Source organism: Stegostoma tigrinum, chromosome 3 (genome assembly GCF_030684315.1).
Source record: "Stegostoma tigrinum isolate sSteTig4 chromosome 3, sSteTig4.hap1, whole genome shotgun sequence".
Classification (NCBI taxonomy): Eukaryota; Metazoa; Chordata; class Chondrichthyes; order Orectolobiformes; family Stegostomatidae; genus Stegostoma; species Stegostoma tigrinum.
Window position 1 is genome coordinate 111383344 of NC_081356.1, and position 21654 is coordinate 111404997.

The 21654-nt window shown below is 38.3% G+C and overlaps 1 protein-coding gene across 2 annotated transcripts in view; it reads right to left on the bottom strand.

Annotated features, from left to right (window-relative positions):
• Nucleotides 1-1400: 1400 nt before the first annotated feature.
• erbin (erbb2 interacting protein) overlaps nt 1401-21654 on the bottom strand; it is a 248627-nt gene continuing 228373 nt past the window's right edge. Inside the window, exons 22-26 of one of the 2 annotated variants that reach the window (XM_048525424.2) lie at nt 19862-19984; nt 11147-11371; nt 9328-9420; nt 9016-9090; nt 1401-4495 (exon numbers count right to left, since the gene is read on the bottom strand). In XM_048525424.2, coding sequence (XP_048381381.1) covers nt 4388-4495; nt 9016-9090; nt 9328-9420; nt 11147-11371; nt 19862-19984 — 624 coding nt within the window. In that variant the 3' untranslated portion in view covers nt 1401-4387. The remainder of the gene's footprint in view (nt 4496-9015; nt 9091-9327; nt 9421-11146; nt 11372-19861; nt 19985-21654) is intronic. The other variant, XM_048525430.2, reaches the window with a different exon arrangement.

Genomic DNA, 21654 nt, shown 5'->3' on the forward strand with positions numbered 1-21654 from the left:
AGCTCGTCCCTGCCTCCCTAACCTGTTCTTCCTCTCACCTATCCCCTCCTCCAACCTCAAGCCACACCCCCATTTCCTACCGACTAACCTCATCCTGTCCCCTCGACCTGTCTGTCCTCTCTGGACAGACCTATCTCCTCCCTACCTACCTACACTCACCTTTACTGGCTCCATCCCCACCCCTTTAACTTGTCTGTCTCCTCTCCACCTACCTTCTCCTCTATCCATCCTCGATCAGCCTCCCCCCACTCCCTATTTCTTTCAGAACCCTATCCCCCTCCCTTTTTTCTGAAGAAGGGTCTAGGCCTGAAACATTCAACTTTCCTGCTCCTAAGATGCTGCTTGGCTTGCCGTGTTCATCCAGCTCCACACCTTGTTCTCTTTGATGCCTGGCTGGATTTGCAACATATTGTTGGAAACATCCCAAATTCACTCAATGAATTCTTCCTCATGGCTACCTCTGCCAATCTGACCATTCCAATCCAATGTAGGTTACTACACTATGCTTATTACATGCCCTTATTAAATCCCTATTTATTCTCTGTCCCACCGTAAAACTACTACTGACCAATAATACCAGTGTCCTCTTTAAAGCTCGATAGATTGAGACAATCGCATGTCAAATAGAGTCTGAAATTGGTATACCTTTATAACTCATACTTTAATTAGTAGATAGAATTAGTCAAGTTGATTAGCCAAGTTGGCCTTGAAATGAAATTATCTAAGATATGCACATTTTACCTTACTTGAAAAACACCTTAAGATTTTAATAACTTTTATCAATGTTCACAGAATACATTTGGGTATGTCTTACGGTCAATATTAGAGAGCTAGTGATTTGATTAGGAATAAACAGGTCATTGTACATTAATAAGATCGAATGCAAGTTTACTCAGCCAGCAGAGAATTTAATGAATATGATAAACCCATGTTCGCACACAAATCAGTATAACATTTACTGCTGGGTAATCATATCAAAACCAGAATTATTTCAGTCTGTTTGGTGATGCACACTGTTGCCATCTTCCCAGGCTGTCTTGTATTTGTTCACTGTTGTAACAGAACTGTAACAGCAAGATATTATTTCAGTGTGGCATGTACCAAAACAGAGTTTAACAACTTATCTTTGCATTGGATTAAATGTTTACTGCACCTTGAGAACTTGGACATGAGCACTAGATGAAGCAAAGCCAAAACAAAACGTTATAAAGTAGTCATTATATGTAATGGATGGAACAGGCAGGAAGCAATCTTTTTATTAAATATATTGTTTAACGAATAAAAAAAAATCCATGAACCTGACTGCAGGGAACATATCATTTTCTGCTTGAGATTATATTAAACATTAAACTGTGAGATCTAATAAAATATAGTTTAAGATAATAAACCCCAAATCAATAATGTATTAAAAAAACTGGAATTTGTAAGTATAACTGAAAGGCAACTTGACTTCAAAGTTGTTGTTTTAGGAATATGTTTTTAACTGACAATAATGTTTATGGAGGACATTTCATATAGTTAATGTAACAATGAATCCTATTTGGATAAGAATGCAAGCATGAAGCGCTTTTGTGTAGTATGGAAATTACTTCAAGATTTAGGAAAAAAAACACAATATGTGGTCAAATAAAGTGAGTGACTTTTTTTAATAAATCACAAGAGGAACATATAGAAGCAGTTTGCATTTTTGTAAATTAAGTGGATTTATAAATGAGTTTCAGTTGTCAGTGGGACACAGCAATTTTGACTGACCAGTTAAGATTTCACATACAACAGGCTGCCTTCATTAAAACTAAAACTGTACAAATAAATCAGAATACAAACACATTAGTTTAGCCTAATTACCACAGATTATGTCAGAAACCATCTAGTTATGTACAAAATGTGGAATGTTGAACAAATGCAGCTTTTTTCAAACATTACTGTTCTCCTCAAATATGAAGGCAATGTTCAAAATATAATCAATGTTACTGTGGGGACCGAGTTAAGTACAGTGGCTATTGCTGGTTCATTTTCAATTGGTTCTAATCAAGGATATGTTCAACTACATACAAACTTTTCAAATCTGCAGTCCATAAGAAACCTTCTAAAATAAATAGGTTATATAATAAATATTAGGGAATGTTCAAGACTTTCCAACTTATTTCTGGTTTACATAGGCAGCTAATTTATACCTTTCATGGATTGACCATCCACGGTGATCCACTGGTTGCTTTAGATGTGACTGGCCTAATATCAAGCTTTGCTTTGTAAACCAGTGAACAGAAATAAGACATGTTTTTTGAACCTTTATGTTTAACAAAGTAGAATGGAAACAGAAACAAATTGCTTTGAAATCAAGCTCTTCTATGATATTGGTTACAAAAAAAATCAGTGAGAATTTGCCTTACTTTTGTCAAATAGTTGGTATCACATCTATTGCTTTGATCCAATCTAATCAATGAATTTACTGGCATTGTTTTAAATTTGACTTCAAAATCATTTCTACAGGTTCCACATAAATCAACCCAGAATATGAAAACTGCTCAAGTAAATGTGACATTAATAAAGGTCTTTTGACCCAACAAGTTAATAATTTGAAAGTGTACATATAATGCAAAGATTTCAAATGGTGCTTTTATGTTCACTAAGTTCATGAAAGACAATTCTAGCTTGAAAGAAAACATTTCAAAAACTTCAATTCTTACTAATCGGCTATTTCATTGAAATATAATTTATTCTTTCAGTATAAGTTCTGTTACAGTATTATCATGCAGCTGAACAGTATCATTCCCCCATCAGACCAAACAATTTTTTTTACTCCTTTAAAGCTGTTTCCACACTTTTAAACACCATGCCTAAAACTGTGGGTAAAAATCTTTTAAAATGCCAAGTTAGCAATCAACGCAGCTTGTGACCTGGTGTCAAATTTTATAAAAAAAAGATTTTTTTTTAAAAACTTTCAACACACACAATCAACTTTTATACAATTTACCATATGGGAATGCTGCTACAGAATACCAATGATCAAGAAAAATGAAGCCATGGGCTGTTGCAAAATACAGAAGATACCCAAGAGGTTTTCATTCTGCTGACACATACAAATATTTCTGCTATACCCTTAGAGCAACTTTATTGATCAATTTGATTCCAACATAACGAAAATAGCCTTTAGCACCATCACGGGAGCATTTATAGGGTTTCATTCAAATAGTCTTGCGTGTACATTTGATAAAATAAATCAACTCATTTAATGCTTAAGTTGGTATAGAAATTTTACAGGGAATTGAGATTAAAAGACAAGCACAGTACTAAATTCAGATTTTTCTCTTCTAAATATACAGACAGTATTGCTTCTTTGCATGGGTAGAATCTGTATTAAAAACTTAATTCTTGGTCTCCTATGGCACTTCCACCGTAATACACAAGATCAACCAATATGCATCAGTATTGTTAATGAAACCCACTTTTAGTAAAGATAGAAAGGTTTTGTTTTTTTAAAATGTTGGCCAAATGTACTAGAAATGATAACAGTGTAATAAAATAACATTCTCATACAGTAATAGACAGCATAACCACAGTCCCCACTTTGTAAAAACACTAAGAAACCTTGAATAACTGTTCCTTACGAATCCGACCATGTTTCAGAACATATTTTTTGTAACAGACCATCTCAGACAGACAGGTTTCATTTGCTGTTCCTTTCCCAATCCAACTTTGAATAATAACTTCTCCATCATGTAACCACACTATTGTACACTTTGGCAACCTAGCCCCATATGTAGTTTTTCCATTTAATCATGGCAAGGTCACTTTATTGTATATGCTCAAGCCATTCACCTACCCATTCGTCTAAACAATGCACAAACATCCATTTTCCAGCTCCTGTACATCAAACCCATAGGTTTCAGCGTTTAACAATTATACAAAGGTGATTAAAAATAAAGGCATACATCTATGGAACAGATAGCCCTGCCACCTGTTCGTAAGCTAAAATCAGGCTCACTACTTAAGCCTTGTACAATTTATTTAGTAATGTATAAGATTATCCAAAAATAAACCTAACTTCTGTACAGAAAAGCACACAGGTTTGTTCATATTAAGAGTGATTTTGATGTTTACTATATTAATTCTTCACCCTGCAATATTTGCTTCCACAATCTATTTCAATCCCTGGATCCACACCCTTACCATTACACAGAGTGGTTGTGCCCCTTATACCAAAGCTCTACACTGCCAACAAATTACTTTACAGCCTAAACTTATCTGACCATTTTATAGTCCATTGATCCCTCTCCCAACTCCCAGTAAAAAGTGATATCAGCTGCATTTTGCTACGGAATTACTTAATTTAAAAAAAACTGGTGACAATGGTTGATTTCTTCTTTTTTGTCCATGATTCACATCATTAAGATGCAACTTCTCTCAGGATAATTAAGTCCACTGCATTCTGGAAGGTTTTTAATAGTGACACTGCTTGTCCATGCTCAATTTTAACAAAATTGTATCCATTTGCCTGTAAAAGAAGTATACCCATTAATATATAATCTTAAAAAAAGTTAAAATAGCAAAATCTAAAACAAGTTTTCTAAAATGTATTCATTTGCAAAATTAAGATGCTGCAATTTTACTGAAATAAGACACTGCAATGGGTTCCCCTGTTGTCTGTTTCATTGATCAATAAGTCTATCGCTAAAAGATTTATTCACTATTACAAAGGAGTGGCGTAAAATAAAGTCAAACGTACCACTTGCTTCCTGAAGTGCTTGCTTTACCTGTATGATAACTTACCATGAGTCATATTCAAGGCCACCCAGGTTCCTCAGAATGCCAACATTCTTTGTCACCTACCATTTAAAAATATCCTGCTTTTCTATTTTTCCCATCAAAGTGGAGAACTTCTTTATTTCTCCACATTGTATTGCATCTGTAAAATGTTTGCCCAATCAGTTAATCTGTCTGCATGGAACTAGTCTTCTTTCATTCTCATACAGTTAACTTTCCCATCAGTAAAACCTGTATATGTCATTGTCTGTCCCTTCATATAAATAGCTGAAGCCCAGATGTTAACCAACGTAATAGTCCACTAGTTGCAGCATGCAAGCTGAAAATGAACCATATATTCACCAGTTCCTAATCTACCTTGATTGTCACAGCCTCAAAAAACTGACCGTTGTCAAACATTATTTTCCTTTCATACATGTACAGCCTCTTCAACCATATAATTTCTGTGTGCCTCAGAGATGTCATCTCGTGCTTGGTAAGAGATGCTAGCACTGTACCTCGAACTATACATGAATGGCCCAGAGGTGCTCTCTCTGTTCTCCTTTCAGCACAAGCAGGGCCAGTTAAGCTAATGAATATCTATCTTTCAATGTTGTGGTCCACAGCAGAGGCAAAAGACCAGTTCCATGGAGAGCTTGACATTGCAATCAGCATAATCCCAAAGACTAAAGTCCCATCTTTACCTACTAGGGGATTTCAAGAGCTGCAAAAGTGGACACAAATTGAAGCGTGATCCTCTTGCCTTGAGGATTAAAGTCTTCGAAAGAAAAATAATGGACAGAGATGACTTGAGCTTTGCTGCTACCGTTATTTATGTAACAAACACCTTCTTTCAGAACAAACTACAATACAAGCTTAGCTGGAGAAATCCAAGATCAAGGTACCAAATGGATTTGATCAGCACGAAGAATGAATTTCTGAACAGCATTCTCAACACTAACAGCTAACACAATGCTGACTGTGACATGGTTTGTCATGGTCTCCAGTGTGTATCAGGGTTAGAATGCAATTCTTGAAGTTTTTCATTCTGTCAGTCATAAAAAAAGTTTCTTGACTGAGTTGAACAGGCACTGTTTGGCATTTTCACACACAGCACATAAATGAAATCGAACATAGTTTCTCAAAGTATCTCCAACGCTGCACTCTCAACATATGGAAAACAACATTGTAAAATGCTGACTAGCTAGAGGCCATCATACCGTGGAACCTGTCATCGACGTTAAGTGATGTGTTTTCAATAATTATATGTCTGCATAGTATGTAGATATGGTATGGGCAGAAAGCCTAAACCCATTTAAAAGATGGCTGGGCATGCAGCTAAAATCCCGTAATCTGCAGGGCTATGGACCAAATACTGTGAAGTTGCATTCGTCTGTGTGGCTTGTTTCTGGGCAGTTGCATATGGAACTACCCAAGTGTCCTCTTTTGTGCTGCACACTTTCTGTGAGTCTAAAAGGGCAAGCTGTCTCCTGACAAACATAGAATACAGGAGCAGGAGTAGGCCAATCAGTTCTTTGAACCTACTCCACTATTCAATATGATCACAACTGAAATACTATTCAGTACCCTGTTTCCACTTTCTCCTCGCGCCCTTTAATCCCTTTAGCTCTAAGAAATGCATCTAACTCCTCCTTAAAAACCTCTAATGTTTTGGCCTCACCATTTTCCATGGCAGAGAATACTATAAGTTCACCTGTATCTTTAAACTGTAACCCCTGATTCTGGGCTCTTGAGTTATATTTTTTATTAACTTGTGGAGTGTGGACATTGCTGGCTGGCCAGGATTAATTGCACCCCTAGGTGATCTCTTGCTTCAGAACTGGAAACTCCAACACTGACTTGATCTTCTCAGTCTGGCAGCTGCAACAGATATTCCATGAAGGAAACAGACTGCTTGCAGACTGCATCAATCTCATCAAGGCAGTTGACCACTTCAGGAGCAGTGGTCTGTTTAAGCTAGTAAAAAAACTTACTGCCCAAGTTGTTCAATGTGATCCCCTCTTTCCATGGCAAGATGGTGGGCAGGGTCAGCTAAGATGGAGCAGCATTGATAGCCTTTGAGAGCCACAATGGAATCAAACAGGGCCAGAGGAAAAAAAGACATTACCAGATTGGGGGTCAGAAGTTGTATAAAGAAGGAAAAAATCAAGGAAGCAGAGTACGATCTCAGAAGAGATGGAGAGAGGGAGGGGAAAAAACTGGAAGCATGAGGGGTTCAGGTTTTCTAACAAAGTGGTTAGGAGTGTGTCCTGAGAGATGTAGCAGTATGCAAGCAGTGACAACTTGTGCACATAGTTTTCAATTTTAGAAATCCATGAACACTGGTACTAGAGTGGAGAGAGAAAGTGGCAGGTGACGGACTAAATAAGACAGTTCATCTTTGTCCAGTGAGTGATTATTGGTTTCCTTGCTTTTGTTGGTGATTTTGCACTCTCTCCAAAGCCTCTACATCCTTCCTATAGCATGGCACACAATAACATAAATGTTGTCTAACATTATATACAGTCGCAAATAACTCGCCAACTTTTATGCTTAATGCCCCAAAATGATGAAGTCAAGCATGTGTTAATATGCCTTCCTTACCAACTTATCCACCCTTGTTACCATTTTCAGGGAGCTACAGACTTGCACCCCAGGATCCCTGTCTCAAGGGTCTTGCCAGAACAGTGGAAGAATCAGGGGCAGCAATGGTTCAACATGGCTGAACCAGATGATGACAATAAACAAGATCAGGACATGAACCAAATATGCAAGTACTTTGGAAGAGGCAACCAATAACTTGGTTTTGTAGTATTCAGAAGTTTAAAAATAAAGACAATATTGGAAAAAAGATGGTGTCATGATTCTCAAAGGTGTTCTACGTATATAGATCAAAGCCATTTATATGTAATATGATTTACAAAGTAAATCGAAGTAAAAGGATTCAGAAGAATGCTGCTGATAGATTTGTACATTAATAATCATAGAAAGCATAGCAGGTATAATACAAAATCAGAAATTCAAGTAAAATTATGGATGCCATTTTAAATTAAACAATGCTATAGAGAAGGCCCTTTAGCACTGGTTAAGTTTGTGCTATTGAATATTAATTCAGGATCAAAGTCTTTCCACAACAGCACAAATTTAACAATACAAACATTAAGCTGGTAATATTGGATAAAGTAATCATTTAAGATATTAGAAAAGCAATCTACTACTGACACAGAGTAAATGTTTAAGTAAACAGAACATTGAATCATACAGCACAGGGTCAGCGTCTTTGGCCCAGCAAGTCTGTGCTGACCACGATATAATTTTAAGTTAATCCCATCTGCCCACACATGGTCCATATCCCTCTATTCTCTGCCTGTTCATTTGTCTGTCTAAATGTATATTAAACATTTGCTGTCATAGCTGCTTTTACCACTTCCCCAGCAGCACATTCCAGGTATCCACCACCCTATGTAAAAAAGCTTTCCTCACACAGTTCCATTAAACTTTCCCCCTTCTGCCTTAAACCGACACCCCTGGTATTTGACAATTCCACTGACTCTCCACCCTATCCATGCCTCTCATAATCTTACATACTTCTATTAGTCCATCCCCTGCAATCTAACACTCTAGTGAAAACAATCCAAGTTTGTCGAACCTCTCCTTATGGCTAATACACTCCAAAGCAGACAACATCCTGGTAAACTTCTTTTGCGCTCTCTCCAAAGCCTCTTCATCCTTCCTATAGCATGGCACACAATAACATAAATGTAGTCTAACATTATGTACAGGCGCAAATAACTCGCCAACTTTTATGCTTAATGCCCCAAAATGATGAAGTCAAGCATGTGTTAATATGCCTTCCTTACCAACTTATCCACCCTTGTTACCATTTTCAGGGAGCTACAGACTTGCACCCCAGGATCCCTGTCTCAAGGGTCTTGCCATTTGGTGTATACTTTGCTCTTGCATTTGACCTAAAATGTATCACTTCACATTTGTCCAGATTAAATTCCATTTGTAACTACTCTGTCCAACTAATTTATAACTGATCTGATTAAGTTTAACATTTGGCAATTATTTTAAGGCAAGAAATATGAAGAAAAAAATCTAATTTTAACTCATTTGGAGCACGTGCATGAGAACATGCAAAATAGAGAACAAAATAAATCATGTACAAAAATGTGGAAAAGTATAAATTAGTGCAAGTGTTTAAGATTTCAATTTTTTAAAAAGATGATATCAGGATCAGAGGATCTTGTAAGATTGATGGGAAATTACCTGAACTATTTTATCTCCAGGCTGCAACAGTTTTGAAGCTGGCCCTTCTGGTTGAACTCTAGTTACAAATATACCCTGAATAATGAACAAACAATAACAGAGTTAAATGTATATTTTCTTTAACCTTTAATAATTACAAGGAAAAACACATAAATAGAACTGATCATAATAAACTTATGACACTGAATTTTAAAGACATCACGTGAAATTCTAATCAAACAAGGTTCAGTGATCTTTGTAAACTTACTAAATTACTTAGACTGCCAGAAGTTATCTTGTCTAGTGGAAGTAATAACATAGTAAAATACTCACATTGTCATCAGGTCTGAAAGGGTTTCCTCGACCTCCAATACCTCCAGATATACTGAAACCGAGCTCAGGATTCTTATCTATTCTAACATGCATCTGGAAAAAGGAAATAATTTAAGTAAATTGAAATATGTTACTGTTATTTAACTTGGCATCTATAATTTAAACTGAGGGGGTAGCGGGAAATTGGAAAAACAAAGTAGATTAAAATCTTTTTCATCATTTGTACCTCTGGGATGTGGGCACAAGTCTTGCCTGCTACTAGGAATAGTTTGCATTTCCTCAAAGAAATAATGACCCTAATTATAATACATTATGGAAAATTACAACTCTGAAGCACAAAGGTTTCCCACAACTTTCATAAATATTTCAAAACAAAATACTTGAACTCTCTGTCAGTCTCTCAGTCATGAACACTTCTATATGTTTCAAGCTATCCAGTCACCTCAAAAGATTTTTTTCTACCCGCAATACCAGGCAATTACAATGGGTATAAAGCCAGTACTGAACCTTTATTGTTAAATTGTTTGTTAAATTTTCCTCGCATTCATTTTAAACTTTAAATTTATAATAGCATCTTGAGAAAACTCAAAAGGTCAAGATTTGCATTTCATAGAAGTGCTCACATCTGCACATAAGAATAGAGAGACTGATGTGTGTTCCAGGCTATGGAAGTCCAAGTAAAAACCAAAAAAGCTGTGGATCCTGCAAACCAGAAGCAAAAACAGAAGTTGCCGGAAAAGCTCGGCAGGTCTGGCAGCAATTGTGAAGAAAAATCAGAGTTAACGTTTCAAGTATTTTCCAGCAACTACTATTTATATTGTTTGTGGAAGTCCAAGGTTTATTCACAAGTATGCTATTAGTCAATCTCAGTTTAGGTAATGGTAGGAATGCTATCAGCTTTAATGCTCCTGGACAAAGGGCTGTGAAAGGAAAATATCCAAGATTTCTGAATCTGCGAATCAGTGAATCCAGTCTACTAATTAACAAAGCAAGATAAATGAAGATATTTATGGCCCATGTAACAATGTTCTGGTATCAGTTGTTAGTTTCAGAAGTGGAAAATGTTACAAATACAAAGTTTGTAAGATCACAATATTTGGAATTATTTCAGAGTCAAGTTAAAGAGGATCATATAGCCTGTTCTGAATTGTACCTAGTAAGTGGTGATAAAGGACGGGCCCAGGTTATTATATTGAGAACCGAGTATAAAATGTTTAGGATCTCAACATAAAGATGGTTAGTTGACAGCACAAGCACATGAAAGAGAAGAAAGCATGGGAAAAAAAAGCAGACAGAGATAGCCAGTCTATTGCTTGACAATCCATGTGGGAGGAGGCCTACGTTCAGACTGAAGAGAGAGGTTTCTGAGAAATTAAAGTTGAAAGATTCACCAAGCTTAACTTACCAGGATAACCCCAACATGAAAAGTCAGTGCAACAATTTGAAGTTACCCAATGGAAAAGGGAAATGTTGCAAGACACAGGGAGCTGAGATAGCTTTGAAATGGTTTCTGGAGAATGGAGTGCTATTTAAGGAAAGAGGAATTTTGATCGCTTTAAAAGTTAAATAGAGGACCTTGTCTGTTATATTGAGTATAAATTGCTTATGGAATGGTGGTTAGACATTGTTTCTTTTAGTCAGTTTGTTACAGCAGATGTCTTGAACCTTGAAATTTTGCTGTGTGGACCTTCCACTAATACTGGAGATGCAAATATCTTTTCACAAGGTTTGGGTCTCGATAGAGAATGTAACAAGGGCAAGGGAAAAAAAGACGAAACAGTAGGATTACTAGGAGAGAGAACCTACAATTAGTTCTTACCTCCTGCTGTATAATATCACGGTTTTGTCTCATCAAATGGTTTGCCGATGTGCTTTGTGTTGGACAGTGTGGAGGTTGGTGTGATACTTTTAGCATTAAATAATCAATCAGCTGTTCCCTAGAAGGATGTCTCCCAATGGTTGCTTGAGACATTGTGTGGTGGGGTTGGTTGCAGTTAATTGGAACTCTGGAAGATTGATACGTCTGACCATTTGTCAAAGGCACCTGGGTAGCAAAGTAACAATGAAAAGTTCAACACACTTGCTTTAGTAAAAATTCTAGAAAATTTTTGAATGTATTTGTAATCAAGTAAAAGAATTCTAAGACTAGAACATACAGCTAATCTCTTAGTTCATCATCTTGGGTCTGTTTAGGGACCCAACTGCATGATTTTCATCTTTTTCTATCCAGAACCTATATTTTATAACTCAAGAAAACATCAAATCCCTGGCTAAATTCTTTAACTTTATATTTATACACTAGATGGCAGCATCATAGAGCAGACAATCTTATACAAGACCATATAATGCATGTTTATCAAACAATGAATAAAAAACCCAGATATAATTGGCAGAAGCATACAAAGTAATCCTCTACCTTGACAATGACATGGCGAATTAGATACTCAAACATGTAGATGATCATGGGAACAAACACAGGCTCTTCCAATCAAATGATGTTTTCAGCTTCAATGCACTGGATTAATTTGGTCCACCAAGTTTAGTTCAATATTCCAAATACAGTATGCTGCAAATAACTCAACATTTTGAATACAAAAAGAGCCAAGAAATCAGAACATAAAAATGCAATAACTACTGGCACAGACACATTAAGGCCTGGTGGTATTATTGCTGGGCTTTTAATTCAGAGACCCAGTTAATGTTTTGGGGACCTGGGTTCAAATCTTGCCATGGCAGATGGTGGAATGTGAATTCAATAAGTATTTGGAATTAAGAATCTAATGATAACCATAAATCCATTGCCGGTTGGGGAAAAAATCCATCTGGCTCACTAACATCCTTTAGGGAAGGAAACTGCCTTCCTTACCTGGTCTGGCCTACATGTGACTCCAGACACTCAGCAATGTGGTTGACTCTTAACTGCCCTCTGGGCAATTAGGTATGGGCAATAAATGCTGCCTAACCAGTGATGCCCTCATCCCGTGAATGGATAAAACAAAGAAAACTCAAATTAGAAAAGAAAAGCCTCATTTCACAAGAAATCGAGCAATAAAGGGAAAGCAGTTTGGTGAATTAAGCAGATTGAAGAACTTTCCTTCACAGCAAGGCAGGAACTTTAAAATAGTATTTTATTTAAATTATTTATTATTACTTTCAGCTGCTTTGTCAAAGACATTCCCTCCAGTGTGATTTATTATTATTGTCACCAAGGTGCAATGATAAGTTTTGTTATGTGTGGAGTGCAGGCAGATTTAGAACGTACAAAGGTGATTGTACAGAGCGAGGAATACAAAACTATGCTGCACAGAAGGTGCACAAAGAGAGAGATCAACATGAAACTAGTAACAGCTGTGGAAACCCATTCCTGAGTCTGTGGTTCACGTGTTTAAGCTTTTGTATCTTCTGCCCAATAGAAGAGATTATAACTATGGTGGGAGGGTCTTTGATTCCCAAGGCAGTGAGAAGTATAGATGGAGTCAATGGGTGGAATGTTCACTTGCAAGATGGACTGGGTTGCGTTCGCAACACTGTAGTTTCTTACAGTTCTTGGTAGTGCAGTTGCCAAACTGTGATGCACCTCGCACCTGAATAAAATGCTTTCAACATGCACCTATAAAAATTGGCCTGAGTCTTTATAGATGTGCCAAATTTCCTTCACCTCCTGAGGAAGCAGAGGCATTGTTGTGCTTTCTTGATCATCACATCAACATGAGTGGGCCAGACTAGGTCGTTGGTCATCATCAATCCTCTGAACTTGACACTCTTGGCCGTCTCCACTTCAGCTCCATTGATGGAGAAAGAGGCATGCCCATCACCTTGCTTCCTGAGGTCAATGACCCGCTCTTTCATTTTGCTGATATTGAGAGGGAGATTGTTACCTTTACACCACACCACCAAGCACTCTCTTTCCTGTGCTCTGTCTCATTTAAGATCTAACCTAGTGTTTGAGTTTCTATGAGGTCTGACCTACAGCGGTAGTGCCGTTAGCAAACTTGTAGATGGAGTTAGGATGAAATTTGGCTACACAATCACGAGTGCACAGGAGGTACAGTCAAGAGCCGAGTCTGCAGCCTTGTGGGGTGCCAACAATGCAGACTGTCTCGGAGGTGGTGCTGTTGGCTATTCTCACTGGTTTCAGTCTGTGGGTCAGAAAGTTAGCGTTCAGGTCTCAGAGTTCAGAGATTAGAATTATAATGGTGAATGCATAGGTGTAGTCAGTAATTAGGAGCCTAATGTGGGTATCCATGTTATCCAGATGTTCTGGGGATGAGTGTAGGGCCATGAAGATGGTGTCTGCCACAGACCTGTTGTGACAGTAGGAAAACTGCAAGTGATCAAGACAGTTTGGGAGGGTAGAGTTGATAGCAGCCAGGACTAACTCCTTAAAGCACTTCAATTATGAGAGGTCAGAGCCACAGGGCATTGAGTCATCGAGGCATGCTTCACGAGTTTTCTTTGGTACCAGAATGATGGTGGTCTTCTTGAAGCAGGTGGGGACTTAGATTGTAGTAAAGAGAAGTTAAAGATGTCTGTGAATACTCCTGGCAGCTGATACACGTAGGATCTGACAGCACGGCTGGGGGCTCCCATCTGGGCCAGAGGCCAGTTGCTTCTATGTTCTACTTTCATGCTCATTCATGTTAAACTTAATTTGCCAATATTTGCCCATTCTCTAGGTTTAATAACATTCTCATGTAAAGTATTGTAGTCCTCCTCAGGACTGACTAGTTTCCACACCCCCAAGCCTAAATTTAGCAAGATCTGCAAAACTAGAAGTGTTGTTATTGATTATGAAGTCCAAGCCACGAATATAAATTGTGAACAGCAGTGGCCTCAATACTGAACAATGTGGAACAGGCTTCCCACCTGCTGCCACTTTAAATAAGGACTTGGCATTTCCATCCTCTATTTTTTGTCTTGAAGTCAATTAACATTCCCTGGCCTTGCTAATCAGTCTGTTGTGGGACTCCTCATTGAAGGCCTTTTGAAAATCCAGACATGTTACATCAACTACATTGACAATGCATGTTCTTTGTTACTTCCTAAGGAAAGTGAATAAGGCTGATCAAAAAGAACTTACCCTTTGAAAACTGTACTGACTATTCATTATTATATATATTTTTTTTCTTGACATTCTTTAATACACTCTTAATTGCAATTCTATTATTCTTGCTTCCACTTATTTTAAGGTGACTGGGCTGCAATTTCCTGGGTATGTTCTGTTCCATTTCTCAAATATAAGAATTATGTTAGCAATCAACCAGTATTTGTATACATCTTTTTCTAATGGAAAATTAAATAGTTCTAATAACATGTCTGCTATCACTTTCCTAGTTTCTTAAAATAAATGAATTCAGTTCATCTGATCCTGGGGTTTTCACCTCTTGAGTTTGATTAGTTTATTTAATAACTGTGCACCAGAGTTTTGTTGTCCAAGCTGATTCAGTTTGATTCAGATATATACACAAGAGCTGAATGTCAGTGAACAGAAAAGAGCACCTGCTCCTGATGAAGGGTCTAGGCCCAAAACGTCAGCTTTTGTGCTCCTGAGATGCTGCTTGGCCTGTTGTGTTCATCCAGCTCCACACTTTGTTAACCGGCTCTTCTAATTTATTTATTGAGCAATGGAATGAATATAACTGAAGTCAATGTGAGTTAAAAGGAAAACCTTCTATTCAGTGGAATTGTAGCTGATGCAGAGTAAGATATGGTTATTACAGGGCATCAACAATAGCCATTGGACACCACTTCGAGAGTTCTTCAGAAATGCTTCCTTAGTCCAACCAACTTCAGCTGCTTCATCAATTAACTTTCCTCCATCATGGGATCAACAATTATACCATATCTACATACACCAGTGTTCAGCTCTACTCATGACTGCTTCAATAAAGAAGGAACATAAGTGAATCACATCATGCTTGGGCTGAAAAGTAGCAGGTGATATACCAAATATGCAGAGTAATCATCACCTTAAAAAGAGAAAGGTCTATCATCTCTCTGAGAGCTTGAAGTACTGTCAGTATGCAAATTCCACCATCAAAATCTTGGCAGTCACTACTGACCAGGAGTTTGATCAGATCCAACCACGTCAATGCCACATTTCGATAAAAGCTGGCTATTCTGTGAAAAATGGCTCACTTCCTAATCACTCCATGTTTATACTCCTTCTGATTTGTCAATAGTGGAGTCACTACAAGCCTGAAGAGGTACAGCTGCAACTCTTCAGCTCAAATATTCCAGGACGTAGCAACAGTCTAGTGACAGAAAGTCGATGAAGTGAACATATACAGCCTTCACCATTAGTACACAATTTGACAGAATATACAACCTGCAGCAATGTAATGCTGTAGCTCATTAGTTCAGTGGCAGTTCACGCTGTGATTGCTAGGTCAAGGTCAAGAGCAACAATGCTGTCAGGTCACCATTACTTCTCAGTTTACTTCCAAGTCACAGCACATGAAGACCGACAATATTTCAAAATGTCCCTTGGTGAAGGAAATCTGCCATCCTCACCTGATCTGGTCTACATATGACTTCAGATTACAAATGTCGTTGACTCTTAACCACCCTCTGAAACAGACTAGTAAACCATTCTGTTGTATCAATTGCTACATTATCTCAATAAAGAAATGAAACTGGATTGACAAAATGGCAGACTTAGGCGATGGAAAACACAACAGCCGAAACAGCCCTGCCAACCTTGAAGTCCTCCTTATAAAGATATTGGGGGTGGGGGGTGGGGAAGAGGATTGCCAAAATTGGAAGAGCTGTCTGATAGATTAGTCAAGCAACAGCCTGACATAGTTATCCTCACAGACAATGTCCCAAGCAGTACCATCACCATCCCTGAATATGTTTTGCCTCACCCACAGGACAGATCCAAGTGAGGTGGTGGAGGCACAGTGCTATACAGTCAGGAGTGAATACCCTACGAGTCCTAAAACATTGACTCCAGTCACCAAAACATCTCATGGTTTCATGTCAAACTTGGGCAAGGAAAGCTCCTGCTGATTAACATATACCATGTTCCCTCAGTTAAAGAATCAATACCTCTCCATATTGAATAACACTTGGAGGAAGCACTGAGTGTGCCAAGGGTGCAAAGTGTACACTAGGTGGGGGATTTTGATGTCCACCATCAAGAGTGGCCCAGCAACAGCACTACAGATTGAGCCCAGAAGAGGTAAAAACATACTTGACATCAACCTTACCAATCTGCTGGCTGCAGATGCTCCATGACAGTACTGGTAAAAGTGACCATCACACAGCCCTCGTGGAGACCAAGTTCCACCTTCATACTGAGAATGACCTCCATTGTGTTGTGTGGGACTAGTACTGTACTAAATGGGACAGAATTCAAACAGATCTAGCAACTCAAGACTAGGCATCCATGAGGTGCTCTGGGCCATTAACAACAGCAAATTATACTTCAGCACGATCTAACACCTCATGGCTCAGTATATTCCTCAGTCTACCAATGAGGTTGCTGACTCGCTCGCCAAACTGGCTTGTTTTCATTGATGAATGAAAACAGGCCAGCTTGGCAAGCAAGTCAACAACCTCACCTACAACCAGAGCTACAAATCTTTTCTAAAACCTTAAACTCATTCAACCAAGTTACGGGATCAACCCTGGTTCAATGCAGAATTGAGGTGGGCATGCCAGGAGCTGTACCAGGCATACCTCAAAATAAGATGTCAACCTGGTGAAGCTACCAAACAAGACTACTTATATGTAAAACAGCACAAGCAGCAAGTGAGAGACAGAGCTAAGCAGTCCCACAACCAAAGGGCGAGATCTAAGCTTCACAAACATCCTTATCTTCAATGATGGAAGAGCCTAGCACATTAATGCAAAAGCATTCACAACAACCTTCAGCCAGAAATACTGTGTGGATAATCATCTCAGCCTCCTCCAGAGGTCTGAAGCATCACAGATGCCAGTCTTCAGCCGATTCCATTCACTCCACAAGAAACGGTTGGAAGCACTGGATGCTGCAAAGGCTATAGGTCTTGACAACATTCCGGCAATAGTACTGAAGATTTGTGCTCCAGAATCTGCCTCATTCCAAGCCATGCTCTTCCAGTACAGGTACAACACTGGCATTGACCAACAACGTGGAAATTTGCCCAGATATGTCCTGTACTCAAAGCAGGACATATTTACCCTGACCAATTACCATATTAATCAGTAAAGTGACGGACGATGCCATCAATAGTGCCATCAAGCAGTACCTGCTCAGCAATAGCCTGTTTACTGATGTCCATTTTGGGTTCCACCAGGGCCACTCAGCTCCTGATCTCATTACAGCCTTGGTTCAAGCATGGACAAAAGAGCTGAATTTCCAAACGAGTGACAGCCCTTGGCACTAAGGCTCATTTGGCATCAAGGAGCCCTAGCAAAATTGGAATCAATGGAAACTCTTCTCTGATTGCAGTCATACTTGGCACACAGGAATATGGTCGTGGTTGTCAGCTCCGATGACATTTCTGTGGGACTTCCTCAGCGTAGTGTCTGAGGCCCAACCATCTTCAACTGCTTCATCACAACCTCCCATCTATCTTAAGGTCAGACGTGGGGATGTTTGTCAATGATTGCACAATGTTCAGCACTATTTGGATACTGAAGCAATCCATGTTCAAATGCAACAAGACAATATCCAGGCTTGGGCTGACAAGCGGCAAGTAACAAATGCCTGGCGATGACCATCTCCAATAAGAAACAATCTAACCATTGCTCTGTGACATTCAATGCATTACCATCAGTGACATCGCCGTTATCAATTGTAGCCTGCAGGCTGGACTCACCATATAAATGCAGTGGCTACACACAGCAGGTCAGAAACGAAAGAATACTGCAACAAGCAACACACCTCCTGGTTATCTAAAACCTGCGCACTATCTAAAAGGCACATGTCAGGACTGTTATGGAATATACCCTACATGCCTGAATGAGTGCAGTTCTAACAACATTCAAGCAGCTTGACACTATGCAGGACAAAGCAGCCCACTTGATTGGCACTTCATTGACAAACATCCAGCTCCTCCACCACCAATGCACATTTGCAACATTGTGTACTATCTACAAGATACACTTGAAAAATCCGCCCAAGCTCCTGACTCAACATCTTTCAAACTCACAACCACTACGACCTAGAAGGACAAGGGCAGTAGTTACATGAGTACACCACCAAGTTTGCCTCAAGCCATTCATCATCCTAACTTGGAAGTATATCATGGTGAAAAAATGATCACTTTGTCAATAACACAGTATTCCCTCCTTAAGTGACATTGTAAGTCTAATTACAGCACATGGACTGCAGTGGTTCAAGCAGGCAGCTCACTACCACATTCTCAAAGGGTTGCTAGAGACAGGCAATAAAATGCTGGCCCAACTTGCAACACCCACATCCCACAAGCAAATTAAAATAAAAGTTCACCATGACCTTCTCAAAACAATTAAACTGTATCCATGTCAACGATGCCACATCCAGAGAACAAGTGAAACTTATTTTTTTGAAACCTGTGATAAACTACTTGAGCTATTTGATTGGTACAAAGAACATATATATTTAATTAAAAAGAATACTAATTAAAAGTTAAAACCATGTTCATAGGTTAATTCTTAAATTAAGTAGGAGTTCCTACTTTCACTGTTGCTTCATATTTCAACGTTTTTTGGCTGAATCTTGGAACAGGGCTTAAACTCCAGTCATGGCATTGTTTCGGACTGACAGCTGTTATACTGTGTGTGAAATTACCATTGTAATCTACATATTTTGCAATCACACTCTTTTCAAATTGATCAGAACGGAAATTCACAGCATGTACAGTTCACATCAACCAAAAGATAAACAACACTGATGTCTACAGTTAGTGCATAGGTCTTAAATACCCTAACATGCAAATATACAAGGATGAAGAGAAATGCAGAGCTTCAGTATACTGCCAGTTGCAAGTTTAGTGACATTTTAGTGGTGAGTAGCTCTGAGAATAATACATTTCTGGAAACTTAACTCGGCAACATGACTGCAGCACTAGCATTGTGAAAAGAGATTCAAATCAAAACATAGACCTGATTAAAGAATGTAATTGTACCTTTTAGTAATTCTGATGGACCAATATTAATCACAAGAATGAAAGATTGCAACTCATTCAGGAATGAATAAATTAAATTAAAAAGCAAACTAATTACATGTTAAAACAAATGTTCATAAGTTTATTTTGAATTAAGTTGAAATTGCTGCTTTCACAGTTCAACATTTCTGGTTGGCACTTGGAACAAGGCTGAGACTTGCTTTTTGGTCTAATTTGTCATGTAAAATAGGGCACAATACCAATGCTATCACTGGTGGTAACATTATATGGCTTATGAAATATTTAGATATATTTTTGAATATTTTTACAAAATGAACAAAATTGTAAGCCAGTGAACAGCAAGTAAAATGTATACAATGTAACACTGAAGAAGGTTGTAACCTTCTGTTGAATTGTTCTAAAATACTTTTATGGTAGCTCAGTTGTAGAACACTTACTTTTCTCATATTGTCTGGCGGAATATCCTTCACAACATGTGTGCTAGTTGAGTAATTCTGTTGTCCAACACTGAAGACATCATCTTGACTTGGCTCTCCGATACTGTTACCTTGTGATGGGTACTATTTTGAAAATGTGAAAACATAAAACCATGTTAATCCTAAGGAACTGATTAAAATGACCGGAGGTTTTTTTTAATTACTTCAAAATTTTATTCAAAGAAAATGCTTACAGCTTATGTTTGATAAAATCAAAGTTTGCTCCTATTATAACCATTGTGTCAACTGAAAAGGTTAGAAAAATGAACACACACAAACACTCTCTCACCAACAGAATAGAAACCTTTTGGTTAATAAATTGAATAATTTTCTGTGTATAAATCAAGACTTCAGGAGCATAATTTAACTAATTTGACAAAAACGAAACAAGCAACATTCTGCAAATGTTTATAAGTGGCCCATTTAAGGTACATGTATTTCTCAAAATAATCTTGAACTGAATTGACGCAAAACGCACTGACAAAGAGCCAATGAATGAGACAAGACCATGTGCAGATAGACAGGATTAGTTTGGAACGATTGGCAAAAACTTTGTGGGCCAAAGGGCCTATTCCTATACTGTTGTGTTCGATATACAGAAAAGTTTACAAATTCTATGTTTTCAATACATAAAGATATTCCATATTTATGAATAAAATGTGAAATAAACCTGCAGCTTCGGCCATAAGAAAAGACAATTCAAAAGTCTCTGTTAATCAAATGGTCTCAGAAAACAATGAACACTGAAGCATCCACATGCTAAGATCAAGAAATTCAAAGGAATTTGAACTATCACACAGTAATACTTTGCTTAATATGAATCATTTGAAAACATTTTTGTTACAAGGTTGACAACATAGAAGGTAGGATATATCCTTTTAAATGTCACAACGTTCACTAGTACACTATGTCTGACAATCTCTGTGACCACATAACCACCAGTGTCTCCCAAAGCACTTGCCACTTCATTTCCACCTTGCTCAGTGCTTCTACATCCAGGTAACAGATTCACAAGGACCCATTCATCTGAAGGTACTGGGGCATGCGGGAAGACAGAAACTCGCTAGGATTCGATAGGGTTGGGGTGGAGTGGCAAAGAGACAAGTTTGTTGGGGCCCAGGTGTATCTTGGTGGGTGGAGGGCAACGGCATTGAGACCACCCACTGGGTCCCAGAGTCAAGAATTCCACTGGAGCCCTGGAGTGGGGAGATTTGCGGGGTCCCCAGTTATGCATCAATTCTTACAGGAAAATCTAAATTGCCTAAATGTGTTTCCTTCTAAGTGGCACCTGTAAAGAACAGAAGTGAGATGTTAAGGAAGATTTCTGTAGTTCTCTGTAATTGTCTTTTGTACCTACAGGTCGCTTTATGATTCTTAAGTAAGCTCTAAGTTAATGGTCGGCATAACATTGTGGGCTGAAGGGCCTGTTCTGTGCTGTACTGTTCTATGTTCTATGTTCTATCCTTTGGAAATATGCTCCTGGTATCTGGGATTTAGTTGTTCCTGTGGCATCCATGTGAAAGGCACACTCTAATATGCAATGACCTCCAAACAAAAAATCAGAACTAAGTGGCTGTCAAGTCATTGCAAAATATTGGAAAAATTACTTGCTAATATTAGGGATGCAAATTTGCACAATGTCACAAGCCACATCTATATTTAACAAGGTACTTTTAACAGCTAAGTTTAGTTCTAAAACTCTCTTAGGGGTTGAAGCGAATGGAAGTTTGCTTTTTGGACTTGAGCATTGAACA